The 21,737-nt window shown below is 43.8% G+C and overlaps 3 protein-coding genes across 4 annotated transcripts in view; 2 read left to right on the plus strand and 1 right to left on the minus strand.

Annotated features, from left to right (window-relative positions):
• LOC138950256 (uncharacterized) overlaps positions 1-21,737 on the plus strand; it is a 228,632-nt gene that overhangs the window by 96,192 nt on the left and 110,703 nt on the right. The gene's annotated exons all lie outside the window — the stretch shown is intronic.
• Positions 1-21,737, plus strand: part of LOC138950249 (uncharacterized) — a 179,880-nt gene that overhangs the window by 77,813 nt on the left and 80,330 nt on the right. The window lies entirely within an intron of this gene.
• LOC138950252 (uncharacterized) lies at positions 18,549-21,736 on the minus strand. The gene is made up of 2 exons (XM_070321987.1): positions 21,368-21,736; positions 18,549-21,032 (listed from the first exon to the last, which is right to left on the minus strand). Exons 1-2 carry the CDS (start codon positions 21,722-21,724, stop codon positions 19,530-19,532), a joined length of 1,860 nt encoding a protein of 619 aa, XP_070178088.1. The 5' UTR covers positions 21,725-21,736; the 3' UTR covers positions 18,549-19,529.

Raw genomic sequence — 21,737 nt, forward strand, 5'->3', positions numbered from 1 at the left:
GCGCTGCCCATGGTCAAAACTATCAAAACTCGAAACTATCCGTATAAATGGGAGCCTCCTGGCATCAGAGGAAGCCTACGGACAGACTAGAATAGAACATGCACAGAAGGTCTGCACAGCACACTCACACACAGCAATACAGCACACCGTCTTGTACCTCCTTCTGCCCTGCCGAAGTCGGGGTATCCTTTTTAATCCACCGAACAATTAATATCCACAGCCATGTGTGTCTCCTGCCTCCGAACACACACGCTACAGAGCTCGACTCGATGTGCGCAGTTCCGTATAAAAATTATTTTCCAAATTTCCCCACTGTGTTTTATAAAATAATCATATTATGAAAGCACATACATTCTTATCTTAGTTGTTATGTATTCATTGTTAGCAAACATCGGCATTATTCATGTTTTACTTTAAACGCAATCATTGTTATTTATAGATCACAGGCACTTGATGTAAGTAGGTCACACACGTGTAAATGTTGTGCCCAGTCCTTGTTTTTGTTTCTGTTATTATTTTAGTTAGCAGGTCTAGTTGAGCACGTATTAAGTATCATGTACCCACTACTAGTCATTGTGCATTTTAGTTAATGGACTGATGATGTCATTTGTATGGAGTCGACGCACGTGCGAGGATATGTATGTGTGGGAGGGGGGGGGGGCGCGGGAGATGGAAGCTTGCTGTATGTTATGTAATGTATATATTGTGTGTGATACGTGGAAATGTGATACTATTTATTTGTATGTATGATACAGGTACAAATGTGATAATTGTAGGCTTATACTAGTGATTACTGTGTGTGATACATGAAATGTGATATGAATGCTGTTTTTATATGTTATACTCTTACTTTCTCCCAAGCGCAAGACAAATTCTTCTATGAAAATTGAAGCCAATAAAATTTGAGTTGAGTTGAGTTGAGATAACAAAACAGAATTAGAAAAAAAGGAAAAAATAATAATTTTTAAAAACGTTTAAAATTAAAAAAAATTAAAATAAAACAAACAGAGAGAGCGAGAAAGGAGTGCAGAATTGTTTTTTATATAAACAAGAAGAGCAAACGCTCGATCGAGTCACTTTCGCAGTTCTGAATATTATATGAGGCATCAGATGGACAGGAAGAAATTGCTATTCACAACACAATGAGTCACGTTCACATAAAATTTGAGCCCGGTCACTTTTATAGTTTCCGAGAAAAGCCCAACGTTAAGTTGTGTGTTGCCGAACAGAAAAGGCTAGTTATCTCCCTTGTTTTTCTGATAACGTTCGTAAAAGGCTACAGATGTAAATACTTTGATGTAAAGAATAATCCTACAAAGTTTCAATCACATCCGATGAACTTTGTCAAAGATATAAAATGTCTAATTTTTCCTTTGACGCTGACCTGTGACCTTGAAAAAGGTCAAAGGTCAACGAAACCATCGTTAAAGTGTAGAGGTCATTGGAGGTCACGACTAAACAAAATATGAGCCCGATCGCTTTGATAGTTTCCGAGAAAAGTCCAACGTTAAGGTGGTGTCTACGGACGGCCGGCCGGACGGCCGGCCGGACGGCCGGCCGGACAGACTAACACTGACCGATTACATAGAGTCACTTTTTCTCAAGTGACTCAAAAATGTAAATTAAAAAAGTAATTTAAAAAATTATTAAAATAAAATGAAAGAGAGAGCGAGAGCGAGAAAGGAGTGCAGAAACAAGATTTTTTTTATAAAAAAATAAAATTAAAAAAATAAATTAAAAAAAATTAAGATAAAATGAAAGAGAGAGCGAGAAATGAGTGCAGAAGAAACAAGGAATAAGATGAAATTGTTTTTATATCGATTTCGGAAATTTAATTTTAATCATAATTTTTATATTTTTTTAATCTTAAGAGCTTGTTTTTAATCCGAATACAACATATTTATATGTTTTTGGCCCTGAATCTCTACTATCTTCTAAAACGTTCCTAAGGAAGGGAGATAACTCAAATTAAAGTTATTTTTCAGCAAACTGAGTATGTTGATGGTAATACTTTTACACTGTCTGATTCTTATAGAATATATATCAATCAATCAATCAATGACGCTTATATCGCGCATATTCCGTGGGTACAGTTCTAGGCGCTCTGCAGTGATGCCGTGTGAGATGAAATTTTATACGGCCAGTAGATTGCAGCCATTTCGGCGCATATTTACCTTTCACGGCCTATTATTCCAAGTCACACGGGTATAGGTAGACAATTATTAACTGTGCCTAAGCAATTTTGCCAGGAAAGACCCTTTTGTCAATCGTGGGATCTTTAACGTGCACACCCAATGTAGTGTACACGGGGGGAGGGTTCGGACACCGAAGAGAGTCTGCACACAAAGTTGACTCTGTGAAATAAATTTCCGCCGAACCTGGGATCGAACTCACGCTGACAGCGGCCAACTGAATACAAATCCAGCGCGCTACCAACTGAGCTATATCCCCGCCCATATAGAGTCGAAGGGATCCCGCAGTGGGGCACTGCGGTTATGAAATTAAAGGCCCCTCCTGTTTTTGGAACCGCAGGAGCTTTCTAGTTTGCTGTTAGGTAGATTTTTGGTTCCTCTTTCCTGTCATGCTCTCTTTTTCTTCATGAATTCTTTTCTTTTTTCTGCCTTCTTGCTCATTCACCTGTATTTTTTTCAAAAATCTCTTCTCTTGCCGCTTGTCTCGCGATTCATGTATAGTTTAATCTGTTAGTGTTCTGATGTAAGTCCAGCAGTAGATAGGTTAAGCCTATTTTAACATACTGGAAACTGGTAATCTTCCAGTAGGTATTAATTTAGTTTTACTGAAGCCTGCTGGGACACAAGTAATGGGTTAGTGCATTTGTAAACAGGAATCGCTTGACAAGTGGCCCCCTTCATTCCCCCCCCCCCCCCTTCCTCGTCCTGATATGGCTCTGCGTAGTCGGCTGGACGTTAAGCAACAAATAAACAAACAAACAAACAAGTCGAAGTGAGAAACAAAATGCTAGTAATAACACGAGTCCGTACCACGGAACCACACACCACCAATAACCGCATGGACAAAGACTCGAAGGGAAGTAACTGGGTGCGGGAATACATAGGAATCTGTCAGTTGGTTTCCTCCCCTGGATCGGTTTGTGAATCACTCATCTAAAAATAGTCCGCTAACGCCTCTGCGGACTGAAGCACGAAACTCTGTGATTCAATTATAGAGCAATAAAAAATAGTCCGCTGGCGGAACACCGCTTAACACAAAATACGCATGACTGTCAAATAATTTCATACGTTATTATGCAAGGACCATTTCAAAACAAAGCATCGCATCAAAGATGTTAAAATCTGATAGTAACTAATAGAGCGATAAAAAATAGTCCGCTGGAGGAACACAGCACGAACATAGCGACCAATGACAGCACGGGGATACCTCGAGCAACACGGGCAGGAACCAAAACTGAGTTGTTGCAGAGAGGTCACTCATCGTATTCCTGTCTGTGATAGAACGAGACTCTAAGGGGATGGCGGCTTAAAAACAATTGACCGAGCTCTTTACTCGTGGTGACATGGTAGACGATTGCGATGAAAAACTGAAAAACAACAATAATAACATATAGGCCTACTGTTCAAAAAAAGAAACGCATAGTTGCTACTTGCCAAATTTGTTTTATTTTTCGAAAAAATTAACAGAAAATCCAATATTTAGATTATTTGTTTGAAATTTGGTATGGACACAGTTGAATGCACACACAGTTCATTTGCATCTTCAAATCAATCAGTCAATCAATACGATTGGGTGCCGAGGCTGTCAAGTCAGTAGGGGGTGTGACTGCCTTGAGCAGCAACAACTGCCCGGCACCTTCTGGGGATGGACTGGATCAGATGCCGGATATCTTGCTGTGGGATGGTGTCCCACTCCTCCTGAAGTGCCTGCAATAGATCGCGGTGATTTGCCGGCGCTTCTTCTCGCCTGCGCACACGTCTGTCCAATTCATCCCAGAGGTGTTCTATCGGGTTCATGTCTGGCGACATGGATGGCCAGGGAAGCACCTGGACATGGTGGTCGGTGAGGAACTGGGTGGTGAGTCGTGCTGTGTGCGGGCGAGCGTTGTCCTGCTGGAATATGGCATCCTGGTCAGCCAGAAGAGGAAGGGCGTGTGGGCGCAGAATTTCCTCCACGTATCGCTGGGCAGTTATGCGCCCTTGGACGTGCACCAGGGTGCTCCTTCCAGCGGTATTGATCGCCCCCCACACCATGACGCCTCCACCACCATGAACGGGTGCCTCATCCACACAGTTGGGCGCGGAACGTTCGCTTACTCTCCGGTAGACCCTCCTCCGACCATCATGTCGCTGGAGCAGGAAGTAGGACTCGTCGCTGAACCACACGTGTCTCCAGTGATTCCGGACGGTCCAGCAAAGGTGCTGGTTGCCCCACTGCACTCGGTTCTGGCGATGGCGGCGGGTGAGGACAGCTCCTCTGTGAGGTCTGCGAGCTCTCAAACCAGCTTCATGCAGGCGGTTCCGCACGATCTGGTCCGATAATCGGTGTGGCCCGGGGAGAGCCTGGACAGAAGATGAGGCCGACAGGAAACGATTCCGGAGGTGGCGGAGCCGTATGAAGCGGTCGTGAGCAGCAGTTGTCGCCCTTGGTCTTCCCGCTCGTGGCAAGTCAGCAACGGAGCCAGTGGCTTGAAACCTGACCCACAGTCTACTGATGGTGCTCTGGGACACATGGAAGTGCCTGGCGATTGCACTTTGACTTTGGCCTGCTTGTAAACGACCCAATGCAATTTGGCGGTCTTCTCTGCTCAATCGGGCCATCTTTCGTCGCTGAATTGTCGTCTGATTTCTTTGTGGCGAACAATCCGCTTTTATGGGTTTTGGAAGACATGGTGAGAGCTCAATATTCCCCGAGTTTCACGAGATTACACTGAAGTATGACGAGTGGTCATGCCAAATGAGCAATTTTGACATTGTAGCCACTGATAACGCATGCGTCACGTGCAGAGCTCACTTGTGGCAATGGACGAAAGGTCGACGACCAGATAAACATTTTCTGCAGTTTGGTGGATATCATTGTAGCCATATAACTAAATTAACCAAATATTACAAGCTATGCGTTTCTTTTTTAAACAGTATATTAAGACCAAAACATTATTTGGCAAACGAGTCCGTACCACGGTAAGACATACCGCCCAACTAAGCATTTAAATATCGGAGCACGTAAAATGAAATTGAACAAAACCAACGACAGGCGGCATTCCTGTCGGTGATAGACATCTAAGGGGAGTAACCTATGCTTCTGCCAGTGGGTTTCGTCTCTTGGTTCCTGTCGGTGATAGAAATCTAAGGGGAGTAACGTGCGGGAATTCCCGCATAACCTATGCTTCTGCCAGTAGGTTTCATCCCTTGGTTCGGTTTGTAAAAGCGTTTTAGCCAATGGCCTCCATCGCGATGACGTCACGAACTGCAAAAACAGGAGTTGCTTCCCTTGTTTACGGTAACGATGCTGGCGCGCTTCACTTTCCTTTCGTTCTTCGGCACCGTCGCAGACAAGCGCGTGGTCAGTCTTTGGCGCCGAAAAAAAGGGGAAAAAAACTTAGAAAATGGTGAACAGTTGTTGCGTGAGACATTGTCACAATAGGCAAGATCGCGAGCGAGACAGGCGTTATTTCAGCATCCCGAATGTAATCAAAACACAGGGAAAAGAAACAGAAGAGCTGACAAGCAGACGACGGAGAGAATGGGTGGCACAACTTGAGCTGAAAGAAGTGACATTCCAGTCTGACACCACTTACAAGTTCGTCTGTTCTGACCATTTTGTCAACGGTATGTGAATCAGATATTTTCTTTTTCGTTGTTACATTTAGTCAAGTTTTGATTTTTATCTTGTGATGAAACATTTTGGCTGAAAGCTACTTTTGCTTTCGTTTAACTGCCTTCTTCTGTTACCAGCTGGCAGCTAGCTTAGCCTATCTGCAGTTTATGATTCAGTTTTGTCAGTCAGACTTAGTGTTTGTCAGCAAGAGCTAATCAGTTAAACTACAGCAAGCTGAACCACTTAAGTGTGCCGCGTTAAACTAATTCTAGCCCAACTTGACTTGAGACACAGAGTAAAGATGAGACTGTGGTTACTCTGCATCTGTCCAAAGAAGGGGTGGTGGTGGTGGGACAGACACAAAGATAGTGTTTTTTCCCTGTGTCTGTTTCAGTCAATAAATCATAATGGTATGTTTTCCACTTCAAGAACATTTCCTTTTTTCTGCATGATTCTTTTATTTTACTGATTTTTAGGGGTTTTTGTCTCATGATTGTGTCTTTTTATGTTCCAGGAGTGAAGGCCTATGTTCGGGATGTGAACAGCCCAAACTGGATTCCAACTGTAAAGCTTGGTAATAACAAAAGCAAGGAAGTTTCTAAAGATCGATACAACCGATCGCAGGACCGAAACAGAATGAAGAACTCTGCATCACCTGCTACCCAAGACGAAGATAGTGTCACAGTGACAGCAAGCGGCAGTGGTGACAATGACCTGACTGCACATCCATCACCATCTCCAGACACTGATGGATTCGGAACATTTTGCCAGACTGAAGGTCACTTCAGTAGTATTTCCACAGAAGAGGAGAAAATGCTGAGAGATGAATTGAACAGACTAACCCAGGAAAACAGGGAGTTAAAAGAGCACATAGCAACCAGAGAAATGACTCTTGAATCTCTCAGAGAGCAGGGTGACACAATAAAATATTTTACAGGCTTGACTGATTTTTTGACATTGACAACAGTGTTCAACTTCATAAAAAAACAACTGCCATGGGACAAGCGACGGGCACTTTCAACATTCCAGGCTTTCATGTTAACTTTTATGCATATCAGATTGTCACGTTTCAATATATCACTTAAGGTGATTATGAACCGGTTAATTACTACTAATTAACTAACCACACCACGATCCACTCTCGCAGGCATACAATTAAATAGAGTCAACAAAAGTATAAGTTTCAGACGCCTGTTTATGTATAAACTCTCCACCTCCCTCGAGCCTTCACTCAAAATATGTTCCTTTTACGTTCTCAACACGTAAAAAAACCAGTGTTCACTGACAAAATGCCAGTAGTATATAGAAAATTATAGTAACACGCTGAACCCGTGTAAATATAGTTAAATGCGAATGTTCTGTTCGAAAAGCTCTAGTTCGTGCAGGTGTCACACACCCCACGTTGTCACTACTCCAATGAAATCACAGATACGAAAAGACAACGGTGGTCAACGGGGTGCGTACGACATGGTGCACTTAGCTTTATCTCTGCTGCTGCTGCTTAGCCGGTATGCTGGTTAGCCGGTTCGCTGGTTAGCCGGTTCGCTGGTTAGCCGGTCCGCTGGTTAGCCGGTCCGCTGGTTAGCCGGTCTCCTGGTTAGCCGGTCTCCTGGTTAGCGTAGCTTCAACAGGTCCCGCCAAAGTCAGCCGTGCAGATGTTACAGGAACGTAACGAAACGAAACGAAACGAAACGAAGGCTGCAAACAGAAAGCATCGGTGCACTAAACATGTCAGCTACCCCTCACCCACCACCTTTAAACATGTCATCTTTAAATATCTCATCGAGCACGTGGGCCTGCACAAAACGGACTTTTTACAACAACAAAACAGTCATTTTCCGTCCTTCTCTCCCTATCTGCAAAAACCATATACAGATTAGTATTTTAGCGTCACAGAGAGTAAATTATGCGCTAACCTGGAAAGAACAACAGAGAGTATTTCATTCCACAACACAGACTCATCAACAGCGTTAAACAATGATTTATTACCTCAAAAGCCTATGATTGTACTCTCAATGGAAGCAAAGTCCGCCTCCTCCCTGGAACAGCCTCTGTTCGTCAACAGTGACCAAAAACCTCCAGAACCCCTTGTCGAATCCTTATGCGAAAGCCATCGCCGACGAAGGAAAGTTGACGACTTGTCCTCAGCAAAGTACTGGCAGTGAGACAGGAAAAACTAGTGGAAGCTCCCCTAGAGTGCCGAATACAATATTCGGTGAAAAACCATCATACTCTAGAAACTGTGTATTAGATCCTTCCCCTTCTGCCGCTGGGTGTCAAGTGCGCCGCCCTTGTGTCTCAGTCAGACAACCTAGCCAATAACACGTGACTGACCTTGTCACAAAACCAGTCCAGCTATACACAATTCTGCCTCCCCAAGCAGAAAAAAGACACGAGAAACTCAATCCCTGAAAATCCCGTGCGCGCTGTCAGCGAAAAACCGTCAGCCCTATGACAGCAGAAACCTCCACTGTAAAACTCGTGCGCAGCAAACCCTCCGTGTTCATTGAGCACTGTCAGCAAACTCTGCTGTAGCCCAATATCACGTACAGGCGCTTTCTATCATAATCGACCAAGAACAGGCACTCCACTGAGTGACACTTTCTTGGTCTCTGTCACCCGATCGTGACACAGATTGAACACACCTCTGCAGCATTTGGCTTACATTTTTTGTGTTTCAAGAACCACTGCTTCCAAAGTCTTTCATGAAACCTTGCATGTTTTGTATTATAGACTTAAACCTGTAGTGTTTTGGCCTGACAGACAAAGTATCAGAACCAGCCTTCCAGCACAATTCAAACAATATCCATGGAAAAAAGTTGTTTCCATAATTGATTGTTTTGAAGTATTTATTGAAAGGCCATCAAGCCCTGATGCAAGTGCACGCACATTAGTCCAGGCATCTTAGCCACTTTAGTGAAGGGAACGTTGAAGTGACAATGACTAGGTTTAAAATGTCCCTTATCAGAAAGTTCAACCTCAGTCCTTTGATGTTTATTAAACACATTTTCATATAAAGTTGGCGCTTCATACGGAAAAATGGCTTTGAAATTGACCCAAATCCTTCTTTGGGCTCTGTAAATGTCGTTTGGGGGTATGGTTGTAAAATGGTATCTACTGGTCACCCCAATGTATAAACTGAAAACTCTTTCTGCACCAGAACACGCAGAAAGGATTGTATCTGCCTGATGTCTGATGCTTTTCAAAATCCCCAACCACTAACACCTTCAAAACGGACTTTAACTGACACTGTTGTTTTTCCCTATATAATCCTTACTATTTTTCCGAGACGTCGTCGTGTTGTGTATTTAGCTTGCCACAACCTCATACATGGTCCTAAAAGTTAAAGTTGAAGAAAATACTAAAGATAAATGAAAAAGCTGACGCAGTGTCATTCGCACCGTGAATCCCCCCATGGGAACATACTAAAGTCTGGTTCCAAATAGGCTCAATTTCCTTCTATTTCTTTGTATTTCTGCCTCGTAGGGGTAGGGGTGTTCAAACCAAAGGCACCTTTAAACCAAAATTCAAATCACACATCTTACAATACTAAGACACTCAGCAGTAAAAGGGTGTCTGCTGGTAAAAAATTCCAAACAATCCTAAAAGTACTTCACTACTAAAAGTGCTTTTAAAAAGAGCCGTTATTTTTCCCTCTATATTCAGTATTGTGTTTTCTGCGAACATGTAGTCTATTTAGATGGTTGTCGTGTGCACTCGAGTTGCTAAAGCGTTTTCAGTTGGGCATATGTCGAAAAGCAAAGCATTAGCCCTTTGAAAACCATCAGAACTGTCACACAAAAATAACATTTACCTATCTCACCAACTGACCAAACATAGGGCTTTTCCTTATGTATTATGTATTGTCGTGTTTTTTGTAGCATACTTGTGAAAACAGCCACCACTGTTGTAAATGATACTTTAAAGAGCATTATTTCATTTTTACAGTTGAAGGACAACCTGGACTGCCGTATATTACAGCTGTTTTACAATCAGCCAAAATTTTCTTAACAAACGTATGTTAAGAACAACTCCCATAGTGAAATTGAAGGAAAACAAATTGAAAATCCCCCTGCCATAGAGGAGCTAAAGAATCAACAATAAACGACTGCATGGATAGCTTGATGCACGAATGCATTGCGGACATGTTTGTCTCCAACCAAGAGAAAGTTCCAAAAAATCCCTTTTGTGCTTCTTATTATACAGTGACGTCAAAGACAGCCTTTTCTGCTGTTCATACATTCAGGGGTTATGGTTACACTAAACGACGTAGTTGTAGCCATACTGCCATCCAGATTTATTTTTTCCTTGCGAGCAGTCACAGGGTGTTTGTGCTGTCTGCCAACCGTTAGATGACCCCGCCCAAGTCTGTTAAGGGACCGTTTGACCGTTATAGAACGCGTCTTTTTGATTTTTTGGCACAGTTGGAAACGGTTGATTTTTATCCCTACCATTGTTTCCAAACATTATATAGGAATGTTTTGTGAACAACGGATAATAGCCGCTACTCGCATGTGTAGCAAAAGTGAGCGTACATACTCACCCTGGTCGTCCAGCCGTTGTCCGTTGCCCGTCTTTATCTGTCTGTACTGAACATTACCTTTGGATATTTCTCCAACGCTATGAAGTGAAGAAACACCAAATGTTGCAAAATGTTGTATGACCCCAAGAGCTCAAAAAAGATACTTGAGAACCTTGACCTTACCTTAAGGTCAAGGTCACAGGGAGAATGAATGTGGTCTAAAAACTGCAAAATTTCACATTGTGCCAGTTTTCTGGAAAACAAATTAAAAACAGCGGGCTTAGTTTTGTATGGTATACAAGAAAAAGAAAGCCTTATCTTCTGATACCATTTTGGTTGACCTCGCTTCAATGTCAAGGTCAGAGGAGCCCTTCAAAGTTGAATTGTAGACATATTTTGATGTGAGCTTGCCCCTTTAACTTTACTATGGACGATATCTCTTACAAACTTAAACACTGAGTGGGCCTTTGTTAGAATTTCATAGTGATCCACATCTGGCCACATGTCGTCAGTGTCAAGGTCACATTGACCCCTATCAAAAATGTGACCAAGACGGGTAAAGAAATCACTATTTAAAAGTGACCATGTGTCTTGATAAAAAGTGTTAAAAAGCACCATTATCCTTTGTATAATTATGTTGAATTACTGGTCTTATGTTCAGTGACCTTGGCCCTTGACTTTGGGTCAAGGTCATATGTATTTTCGTAAGAGACATGTGTAAAACAATTTGTATCGAATGATGCTATTGACAGTTTCAATTGTTTGACCTTGAATTTCGAGGTCACATAAAGGTGAAAGTCATGTAAAGGATACAGTTAGCATGTTTCAATGTATATTTTATGAACCAGCTGTAAGACAAGTCCTACGGGCCTAACGCTTTCTTGCATTGAAATGCCTTTTCTCTTTTGCCTTCTTCTACGGTACCCCTTGGTTATAGAGGATCCAGCTCTGTATACTTGGTTTTACTAAGTGCCTGTCTATAACAGCGAAGGGTGAATGTCGTAAACCAACTCACTGCGCACAACTTGCTTCAAGGTCAAGGTCACAGGGGACATAAAATAATGTTGTTCAAAAACAGTAAATTTTCACATTTTCACAATTTTCTCCCACGTTATTGAGAATGACGACCTTAGCTACAAGTGTTATTTAGGTCAAAGCAAGCCCTATCTATTGATACCAGTTTGGTTGACCTTGCTTCAAGGTCAAGGTCACAGGGGACCTTCAAAGTTGGATTGTATACATGTTTTGAAGTGACCTTGACCCTGAACTATGAAAAAAATCTTTCAAACTTCATAATTGTGTGGGGCACATGTTATATACTGATATTGAGCCACATTTAGTCACATATCATCAAGGTCAAGGTCACTTTGCCCCTTATGAAATGTGACTGAAACGGGCAATTGAATCACTAAAAGTGACAATGTCTCTTTGTAGAAAGTGCCAATAAGTATGTTTATGCTTCCTATGTCTTGAATTGATAGCCTTGTGATGTGTGACCTTTGATGATCTTGACCTTGGCCAAAGGTCATGTGTAATTTGGTAGGAAAAATCTGTAAACCAGTTCTAATAGTGTACAATGTCCTTGCCAGCTTCAGTTGTTAGACCTTCACCTTCAAGGTCACCTGAAGGTCAAGGTCACTTTAAGACAAAGGTCAAGCATGAGAGTCGCATGGGCTTTGCTTTGTTAAGATTTTTTACCAAGAGACATGGATTTCTTTACCCGGCTTGGTCACATTTTTCATAGGGGTCAATGTGACCTTGACCCTAACGATATGTGACCAGATGTGGCTCACTATGAAATTCTAACAAACGCCCCACTCAGTGTTTAAGTTTGTAAGAGATATCGTCCATAGTAAAGTTAAAGGGGCAAGCTCACATCAAAATATGTCTACAATTCAACTTTGAAGGGCTCCTCTGACCTTGACATTGAAGCGAGGTCAACCAAAATGGTATCAGAAGATAAGGCTTTCTTTTTCTTGTATACCATACAAAACTAAGCCCGCTGTTTTTAATTTGTTTTCCAGAAAACTGGCACAATGTGAAATTTTGCAGTTTTTAGACCACATTCATTCTCCCTGTGACCTTGACCTTAAGGTAAGGTCAAGGTTCTCAAGTATCTTTTTTGAGCTCTTGGGGTCATACAACATTTTGCAACATTTGGTGTTTCTTCACTTCATAGCGTTGGAGAAATATCCAAAGGTAATGTTCAGTACAGACAGATAAAGACGGGCAACGGACAACGGCTGGACGACCAGGGTGAGTATGTACGCTCACTTTTGCTACACATGCGAGTAGCGGCTATTATCCGTTGTTCACAAAACATTCCTATATAATGTTTGGAAACAATGGTAGGGATAAAAATCAACCGTTTCCAACTGTGCCAAAAAATCAAAAAGACGCGTTCTATAACGGTCAAACGGTCCCTTAACAGACTTGGGCGGGGTCATCTAACGGTTGGCAGACAGCACAAACACCCTGTGACTGCTCGCAAGGAAAAAATAAATCTGGATGGCAGTATGGCTACAACTACGTCGTTTAGTGTAACCATAACCCCTGAATGTATGAACAGCAGAAAAGGCTGTCTTTGACGTCACTGTATAATAAGAAGCACAAAAGGGATTTTTTGGAACTTTCTCTTGGTTGGAGACAAACATGTCCGCAATGCATTCGTGCATCAAGCTATCCATGCAGTCGTTTATTGTTGATTCTTTAGCTCCTCTATGGCAGGGGGATTTTCAATTTGTTTTCCTTCAATTTCACTATGGGAGTTGTTCTTAACATACGTTTGTTAAGAAAATTTTGGCTGATTGTAAAACAGCTGTAATATACGGCAGTCCAGGTTGTCCTTCAACTGTAAAAATGAAATAATGCTCTTTAAAGTATCATTTACAACAGTGGTGGCTGTTTTCACAAGTATGCTACAAAAAACACGACAATACATAATACATAAGGAAAAGCCCTATGTTTGGTCAGTTGGTGAGATAGGTAAATGTTATTTTTGTGTGACAGTTCTGATGGTTTTCAAAGGGCTAATTCTTTGCTTTTCGACATATGCCCAACTGAAAACGCTTTAGCAACTCAAGTGCACACGACAACCATCTAAATAGACTACATGTTCGCAGAAAACACAATACTGAATATAGAGGGAAAAATAACGGCTCTTTTTAAAAGCACTTTTAGTAGTGAAGTACTTTTAGGATTGTTTGGAATTTTTTACCAGCAGACACCCTTTTACTGCTGAGTGTCTTAGTATTGTAAGATGTGTGATTTGAATTTTGGTTTAAAGGTGCCTTTGGTTTGAACACCCCTACCCCTACGAGGCAGAAATACAAAGAAATAGAAGGAAATTGAGCCTACTTGGAACCAGACTTTAGTATGTTCCCATGGGGGGATTCACGGTGCGAATGACACTGCGTCAGCTTTTTCATTTATCTTTAGTATTTTCTTCAACTTTAACTTTTAGGACCATGTATGAGGTTGTGGCAAGCTAAATACACAACACGACGACGTCTCGGAAAAATAGTAAGGATTATATAGGGAAAAACAACAGTGTCAGTTAAAGTCCGTTTTGAAGGTGTTAGTGGTTGGGGATTTTGAAAAGCATCAGACATCAGGCAGATACAATCCTTTCTGCGTGTTCTGGTGCAGAAAGAGTTTTCAGTTTATACATTGGGGTGACCTGTAGATACCATTTTACAACCATACCCCCAAACGACATTTACAGAGCCCAAAGAAGGATTTGGGTCAATTTCAAAGCCATTTTTCCGTATGAAGCGCCAACTTTATATGAAAATGTGTTTAATAAACATCAAAGGACTGAGGTTGAACTTTCTGATAAGGGACATTTTAAACCTAGTCATTGTCACTTCAACGTTGTTCTCTAATATGCCTGGACTACATGGCCCAACTATAAACACAATAACACAATCAAGTATCTTACTTCTATCACACCCCATGGGCACATTTCCTTCATATCCAAAGGCTGGGGAGGGAGAGCTAGTGACAAAAGAGTAACTGAAGACAGTGGAAACCTAAATAACCTTTTACCAAATGATCTCTGGGACAGGCTGATCTTTCTTAACCCAGTGTGGGAAATTCAGTGGGGCGACCACCCCCAACCCAGCGCGTCCCCGGGTGGCGGATAGGGGAACGGTCTTCAGATATGGAGATCAGCCGCTTGCGGCCGCGGACCAAACTGGCCCCGGGTGGGATCCCGGAAAATCCTCCCCCCTGTGCTCTCAGGGTAGGACGTACGGGCCATGAGCTAAGGGTGAGGTAACCCCGACAGAAAACCCCGAATGCTGAAGACGGAGGACCCGGGCCGCACGGCGCATTCTAACAAACCACGGGTACACGCACTTACGCAAATGATGACACAATCAACCAGCACAGATGGAAATGGCGCTCGCCCATTGAGGACCCCCCAGGGTGGAGCAGCGTCGGGTCCCATGCCTCAAAGGGACCCAGCCCCAACTACTGGAGGTCCCTCCCGTCCGTCTTGTCACGCCAGGGGACGCGGGAGGAAAGTGACTGGCACCACCACAACCAGGAAGAAACCCAGTCAGCAGCGACCTTTTCAGGTCATGCACTGGAACGCAGAAAGTATCCTGAACAAGAAGACAGAGTTGGAGCATATCCTGCATGAGAAGAACATCAACATCTGCTGTATTCAGGAGACGCACCTGACACCCCAAAAGTCCTTCAAAGTGAGAGGCTACCAATGCCTTAGGTCCGACAGAACAGACCGAAGCAAAGGAGGAATCCTGACCCTCATCAGGAACAACATCAATGCCTGTTTGATAGAAACGCACATGGAGGACTCCGAATATCAGGTGATTCGAATCCAGACGAAGACATCAGAATTCCATCTTGTCAACTTCTACTGCCCCAATGATAGACACCTCGCCCTTGACACGATCCCCGCAAAGGCCTCCAACTTCATCGTGGTGGGTGACTTCAACAGTCATTCACAGAGTTGGGGATATGACCACCTGGATCGGAGAGGAGAAGAGGTGGAGAACTGGCAGGACGACAAAGGTCTCATCCTTTTGAACAGTCCCTTTGACTGCCCTACATTCTACTCCAGAAGATGGCACACTACATCAACTCCTGACCTAGCCTTCTGCACGGAAGACATGCACCAGCTAACCAGCAGAGAGGTCGGAGAACAGCTAGGTGGAAGTGACCATCGGCCAGTCTTTTTGACCCTGGGCATGGAGTCCTGCACTGAAGCTTCCTTCCCACGGTGGAACTACAAAAGAGCGAACTGGTTCCTCTTTAGACACCGCACCAGCGAACTCACCAAAGACATCAGAGTCGAGGGTCGAGACATCAACATGGTGGCGAAGGACTTCAACATGAGCATCCTCAGAGCAGCGCGTGAGTCCATTCCCAGGGGTGCCAGGAGAGACTATAAGCCCTACTGGAGCAATGAATTGCAGGAACTGGATGATGATCTGGCAGACGCCAGAAGGGAAGCAGAAGTCAACCCGTCACAAAACAACAACATCCGCCTCCAGGAAGCCAAAGCCAAATTTCTCAAAAAGAAGCTACAGGCAAGACGGAGAAGCTGGCAAGAGAAAACAAGCTCTCTGAACCTTGAGAAGGATGGCAGAAAGCTCTGGAGGCTCACCAAGCAGTTGAATGATGAGAACACCAGCAGAGGAAAGATCACATTAGAAGAGAACGGGAAGGTGCTTACTGGAAAGCATGCTGCCAACCAATTTGCTGAAAGCTATGCAGCTGAGAGCAACCTCCATGTTAGCCCCGAGAAACAGAGAGAAGCAAGAAGAGAGAAAAGAGAGAGACCTGCCAGACAGTCGACAGTGGACGCCATGAGTCAACCACTCACACTCCACGAGCTGCACTCAGCTCTGAAAAAGTCAAAGGCGAAGAAGTCCCCTGGCCCAGACGGCATCACCAACGAGATGCTAACCCACCTTGGTAGTGCAGCAGAGAACAAGCTACTCGAGGTCTTCAACAGCAGCTGGCAAGAAGGATCGCTACCACAACTCTGGCGAGAAGCGATCATGATCCCCATCTTAAAAAAAGGAAAGGATCCAAAGAAGGCCACCAGCTATCGCCCAATCAGCCTCACCAGCTGTGTTGTGAAGACCCTGGAGAGAATTGTGAACGAGCGCCTCAGGTGGTACCTGGAATCCAGGAACCTCCTCGCCCCTGAACAAGCTGGATTCCGACAGTTCCGCAGCACTGAAGATCAGGTCACTTACCTGGCGCAAGAAGTTGAAGATGCCTTTCAGGAACAGAAGCTGGTCTTCGTCACCTGGATAGATCTTCAGAAGGCCTTTGACAAGGTCTGGAAAGATGGACTCCTTGTAAAACTGCTGAGGAAAGGCGTGTCCAGCAACATGTACCAGTGGATTCGCTCTTACCTCTATAACCGCAGGGCAAGAGTTAACGTCGACCAGACCAAAAGCAAGAAGTTCCTCCTTCGTCATGGCGTCCCTCAGGGCGGAGTCCTCTCCCCCACACTCTTCCTTCTCTTCATCGACGATCTGGTGTCTGAGATGCCCAAGGGGATCAAAGCTGCTCTCTACGCAGACGACCTTGTGATCTGGTGCAAGGAGGAGCACGCAAGTACTGCCACCTACAGAATGCAGCAAGCGGCAGATAGGCTGAACGCATGGGCAGAAAATTGGTGCGTCTCCATCAACAAGGAGAAATCCTTCACCACCCTATTCACACTGTCGCCAAAGCAGAATGCCGGAACCATTAGGCTTGGTGGAACTCCTCTGAGAGAGGATGAAGAAGCAACGTACCTTGGTGTCACCTTCGATAGATGGCAGACCTGGAAACCACACATTGCACAGGCAGAGACGAAGGCCCGGCGCAAGCTAGCCATACTCAGGAAGCTGGCAGGTACCACCTGGGGAGCGAACGAGAAGATACTGAAGACAGTATACCAGGGAACAATCAGACCCCACCTCGAGTACGGCTCCACAGCGTGGTCAACCTCAGCCAAGACAAACCTGCAGACCCTCGACCGTGTGCAAAACCAGGCCCTCCGACTCATCACCGGTGCAATGAAATCCACGCCCATCAAGGAAATGGAGAAGCTTACCACCATCCAACCCCTCTGTCAGAGAAGAGAAGCCAAGACTATGGTACAGGCCGAGAAGCTCAAGTGCCTACCCGACCACCCCATGAAGCACAGACTGAGCAACCTCACCAAGAACCGGCTTAAACGGAGCAGTTTTGTACACGAGAGCAAGAGACTTTCTCGACAGTACAGGGAAGTCCTTCCACAGAACACTCTACCTCTGACTCAAGAAGAAGAGGAAACCCCCAAGGCAACAGAGAAACCAGGCATCCAGATCTGCACCAGTGTTCCATATGTTACCTCAGGAGAAGATCAGAATGACACAGCTCGACAGGCACTCACCTTAGCCCTGATCGACGAACAGTACCCAAAAGAGGCGTGGATCCATGTATACACCGATGGATCAGCAACTAACGCCGTGCTCAATGGAGGTGCAGGCATTCTCATCCAGTTCCCTGGGGGACATACAGCTACATCCAGCGTTGCCACTGGCAAACACTGCACAAACTATAAAGCAGAAGCAGAAGCTCTCATGCAGGCCGCCTCCTTCGTTCAGGACTCCGCAGACCCTTGCTACCAAGTTGTCTTCCTCTCGGACGCCCTTTCAGTCCTTCAGGCCCTAGAGAACGACAAACTCCCACAGCTGGCCAAAGCATTACAGATGGTCAGACAAACCAGAAGAGTTGTCCTCCAGTGGATACCAGCACACTGTGGGATACCAGGAAATGAAAGGGCAGATGAGCTGGCAAAAGAAGGAGCCGTGGAAGACCAACCTGAAAACAGTGTCAGCTTTAGTGAGCAGAAGACAATCATCAAGGCATTGATGAGGCCAAGGACAAACAGAGATGACTACCACACATTGTCCAGAGAGCAGCAAGTCAACCTCATCAGGCTGCGTACTGGCCACAACAGGCTCAATGCTCACATGAACCGAAAGTTCAAGCTGGCGCCATCACCAACCTGTGCCTGCGGTCAAGAGGACCAAACAGCGGAACACATCTTACAGCGATGTCCCTTACTAGATGAGGAACGAAAAGAAGTGTGGCCGTCACCAACTCCCTTGCAGACCAAACTATACGGCAGTCGACAGGAGTTGGAGAAAACGACAACATTTATCACCAGTGCTGGACTGATTGTGTAACCTCTGCGAACGCCAAGAAGAAGAAGAAGACCAAATGATCTAGTTTTAGCAGATAGAGGTTTTGATATTTCTGAATTAGTTGCTATGCAGGGTGCTGAAGTGAGAATACCCGCATTTACAAGAGGAAAACCACAACTCTCTGCTATAGAAATTGAGTCAACTAGAAGTTTGGCACATCTACGAATCCATGTAGAGCGAGTCATTGGAGTAGTATGTGGTAAATATACAATTCTTAGTGGAGTTGTTCCAATAGAATTACTGTTTACTCGTGATGGTGAACAGGTGACAACACTTGATAAAATTGTCACTGTGGCTTGTGCTTTAGTGAACATGTGCCCAGGAATTATTTAGCCGTGTGCTTTGTATATAATGCTCATGAACCCATGACTGACAATGAGATGAAAATCTGAAGGTTTTTTCAAGATGCACAGTGCGATGGATTACCTCAGAATTAACTTTTCATGCTAAGCAAAGACAGTTATTCCAAACAAAACATAACAAACAGATCATTGCAAGAGTTTTTTAACCTTACAGTTTTTGCACACTGTGAACATACATGTATAAATGTTCATACCAAATATACACTACTGTACACTGATACTGAAAAGACATTTCTGTACACATGTATCGGCAGGCATAAACTGTACACATAAATAGGGGGATTTTTTTTTTAATTTACAAATTTTCTCAAGCTACAGAATATTTGTATGTACCACATGGCCTGAGAAAGCAAATATGTCAATAGCATAATAAATGTCATAATAAAAATATTCTTTCTTTTTACTTTATTCATTGATGATTGGTGGTGATGTCTTGAGAAGATTTCTGACTACACGCATTATGCTCGGTAATGTTTACTGAACATCAGTACATATAATGCTGAATGTGTACAAAATGATTTTGGCACACATAAATACAAGTAACTCTTTTACATCCATACATGTATTTAACAAATTATGATCTCTCTCTCTCTCTCTCTCTCTCTCTCTCTCTCTCTCTCTCTCTCTCTCTCTTGCTCAACATTTGTTCTTCTTGGATTTGGGTTTGGGTGTGCAGCCAGGGCAGTACCAGGCACCCCTTGGTTTGGCTCGCAGTCCGACGCATGAAAAGTGAAACCATTCAATCTTGCAGTCAGAATTGTCACACGCAATCATTCTCCCATGCTCTCCTTCACCACATAAACAAAATTGATCACTGCTGCGAGGTCTGTCAACTAGTGTTTGGCTTGTCTTCAGTGAAGATTGTGCCTGTTCATGTACAGTCCAGTTTCCAACAAGTTCTGGCAATATAGCCAGCCTGAACAGCTTTCTTGCTTTGTCAACACACTCATCCCAAAACACCTGATCAGGGAACACTCTCACAACAGCCATATCGACAGTTGTCCACACAATAAAATCACAGTACAAAGAGTGTGAAAGGAACAGCTGGGCCTGTACTTGTACAAAGTATTTGTGTCCTGGTTTCAATGACAATGTTGATTTGTCACCTACATCGCGCTGTAAACAAAAGGACTTGTCAGAAAATGCCTCATCAAGACTACTGTTTCTATAAATATATGGGCATTTTATTTCAATACAGCCAGTTCCATGGCAATTACATGAAACAATACCATCAGGGGAAGCACCCATGAATGGAAATTCTGGTGGCACATGCACTCCGCTCGGTCTGAAAGTCAAATTGTCATGTTCTGCTTTCTTCCGCAGCAGGTAGGATTCCCTTGCAGCATCTTCTTTCTGGTTTCCCCAGTCGGTGTAAATAGAAGAAAATTTATGCTGTTCAGGATAACAAATCTGTCTCACCAAAGAAATGCTTGGATGGTCAGTGTTAGTGTGGCAGACTGCATGCAACTTTGATGCAGTTATGCGCCCAGCTCTGGCAGAAAACCACAAATGACTATCCGCCTGACTTCTGGTGTCTTCCTCCAGTTTTTGACTGGCCTGAGGTGAGACATTGATGTCAATATCCTTGCAGAATTCTTGCAATTCAGGTAGAGACTTTCCCTCGCATTGCTTTTGATGAAGTGCTCGCAGACTTGTAGGGTGGTCATCTACTTTGAACTGCTGGCAGTGGGCAGGCAGTACCCTGAGTACATTCGGTTTTGTGTTATTTGTATTTAGCTGTTGAAACAGCCCAGCCAGTTCTTCTTCTGAAGGTTCTGCTACACCAAGCAGTTTTTTTTGAATGCTCGGTTGAATGCCTTCAGCTTGTTCGTCAGCAATGAAAGCATCCACTTTTTGCTTTCTTGCCTTGGCGGAACTAAAGTCAATCTGATAGGCAGGCTTCGGTGTCACTCCTCTCACACCCAGTGGTACTTTCCAGTATGCCTTGGTACCAGTACATGTTGTTTTCTCACGTGCAGTACAAAATGCATCAAGTGCAAACAAGAGGGCACCAACGTGGGAACAGGTCTCGCCAACTCCAGCCATGCAAGTGCAATGCGCTGACAAAATAATCCCGTCTGATGATGTGATGACCCAAGGGGTTAACGGCTTCTCGTTGAGCTTCTGTGAATGAAGCACCTGTAACAAACAAAACAAAAAGTGAAAAATGTGCAACGTGTTTATCAGTGACTGCTAAGTACAGAAATTACTCTGCAAACAAATGCATAACTTTATTCAGATATTTCACATTTTGTGATCAGACAAAAAGTGAAGAAATGCAACCAAATCGACTTGTTATGATTACAAGTGCAGGTTCTACAAATTTGAAGACTTAAATGCCTCTGAATTCTGAGCTATGAATTTAACACGCTAAAGTTCAAGATTACCACCAAATCTGTTGTGCAAACAATCAACTCTCTCTCTCTCTCTCTCTCTCTCTCTCTCTCTCTCTCTCTCTCTCTCTGTTGACATACCTTTGCTGAAACAACAACGTTTTGGCATCCATCAGGTCTGTATGAAGCAACATCACGCACCCAGCCAGCAACAAATGTCTTGTACGATTTCAGACTTTTGTAGGCTTTGAAATCGTCTGTTGTGTAAGAGCTCTTTCCATACACGAAGTAGTTGACGATGTTGATGTAGCCAACTTCTGGCAAATCGTCTGGATTCACAGACCACGATCGTTTTGGAATTTCATACGGGTCAACGCCGTCAACATCAACAATTTTCTCGAAATATCTGCGTTTAGCTTCTGGCACCAAGCCATCAACATACATGCATTTCGCATTGTGGGTACCAACACACAGCTTGGGCTTCACTGTATCGTCCATCTTGGATACCGTA

Source organism: Littorina saxatilis, linkage group LG16 (assembly GCF_037325665.1).
Source record: "Littorina saxatilis isolate snail1 linkage group LG16, US_GU_Lsax_2.0, whole genome shotgun sequence".
NCBI classification, from domain to species: Eukaryota; Metazoa; Mollusca; class Gastropoda; order Littorinimorpha; family Littorinidae; genus Littorina; species Littorina saxatilis.

What these genes read in the sequence shown, in the direction of transcription:
- LOC138950252 (XM_070321987.1), bottom strand. Translation starts at nt 21,724, where the DNA reads ATGGACGATACAGTGAAGCCCAAGCTGTGTGTTGGTACCCACAATGCG. An exon ending in ACGTTGTTGTTTCAGCAAAG is followed by an intron (nt 21,033 to 21,367) that starts GTATGTCAACAG and finishes TGTTTGTTACAG; the next exon opens with GTGCTTCATTCACAGAAGCT.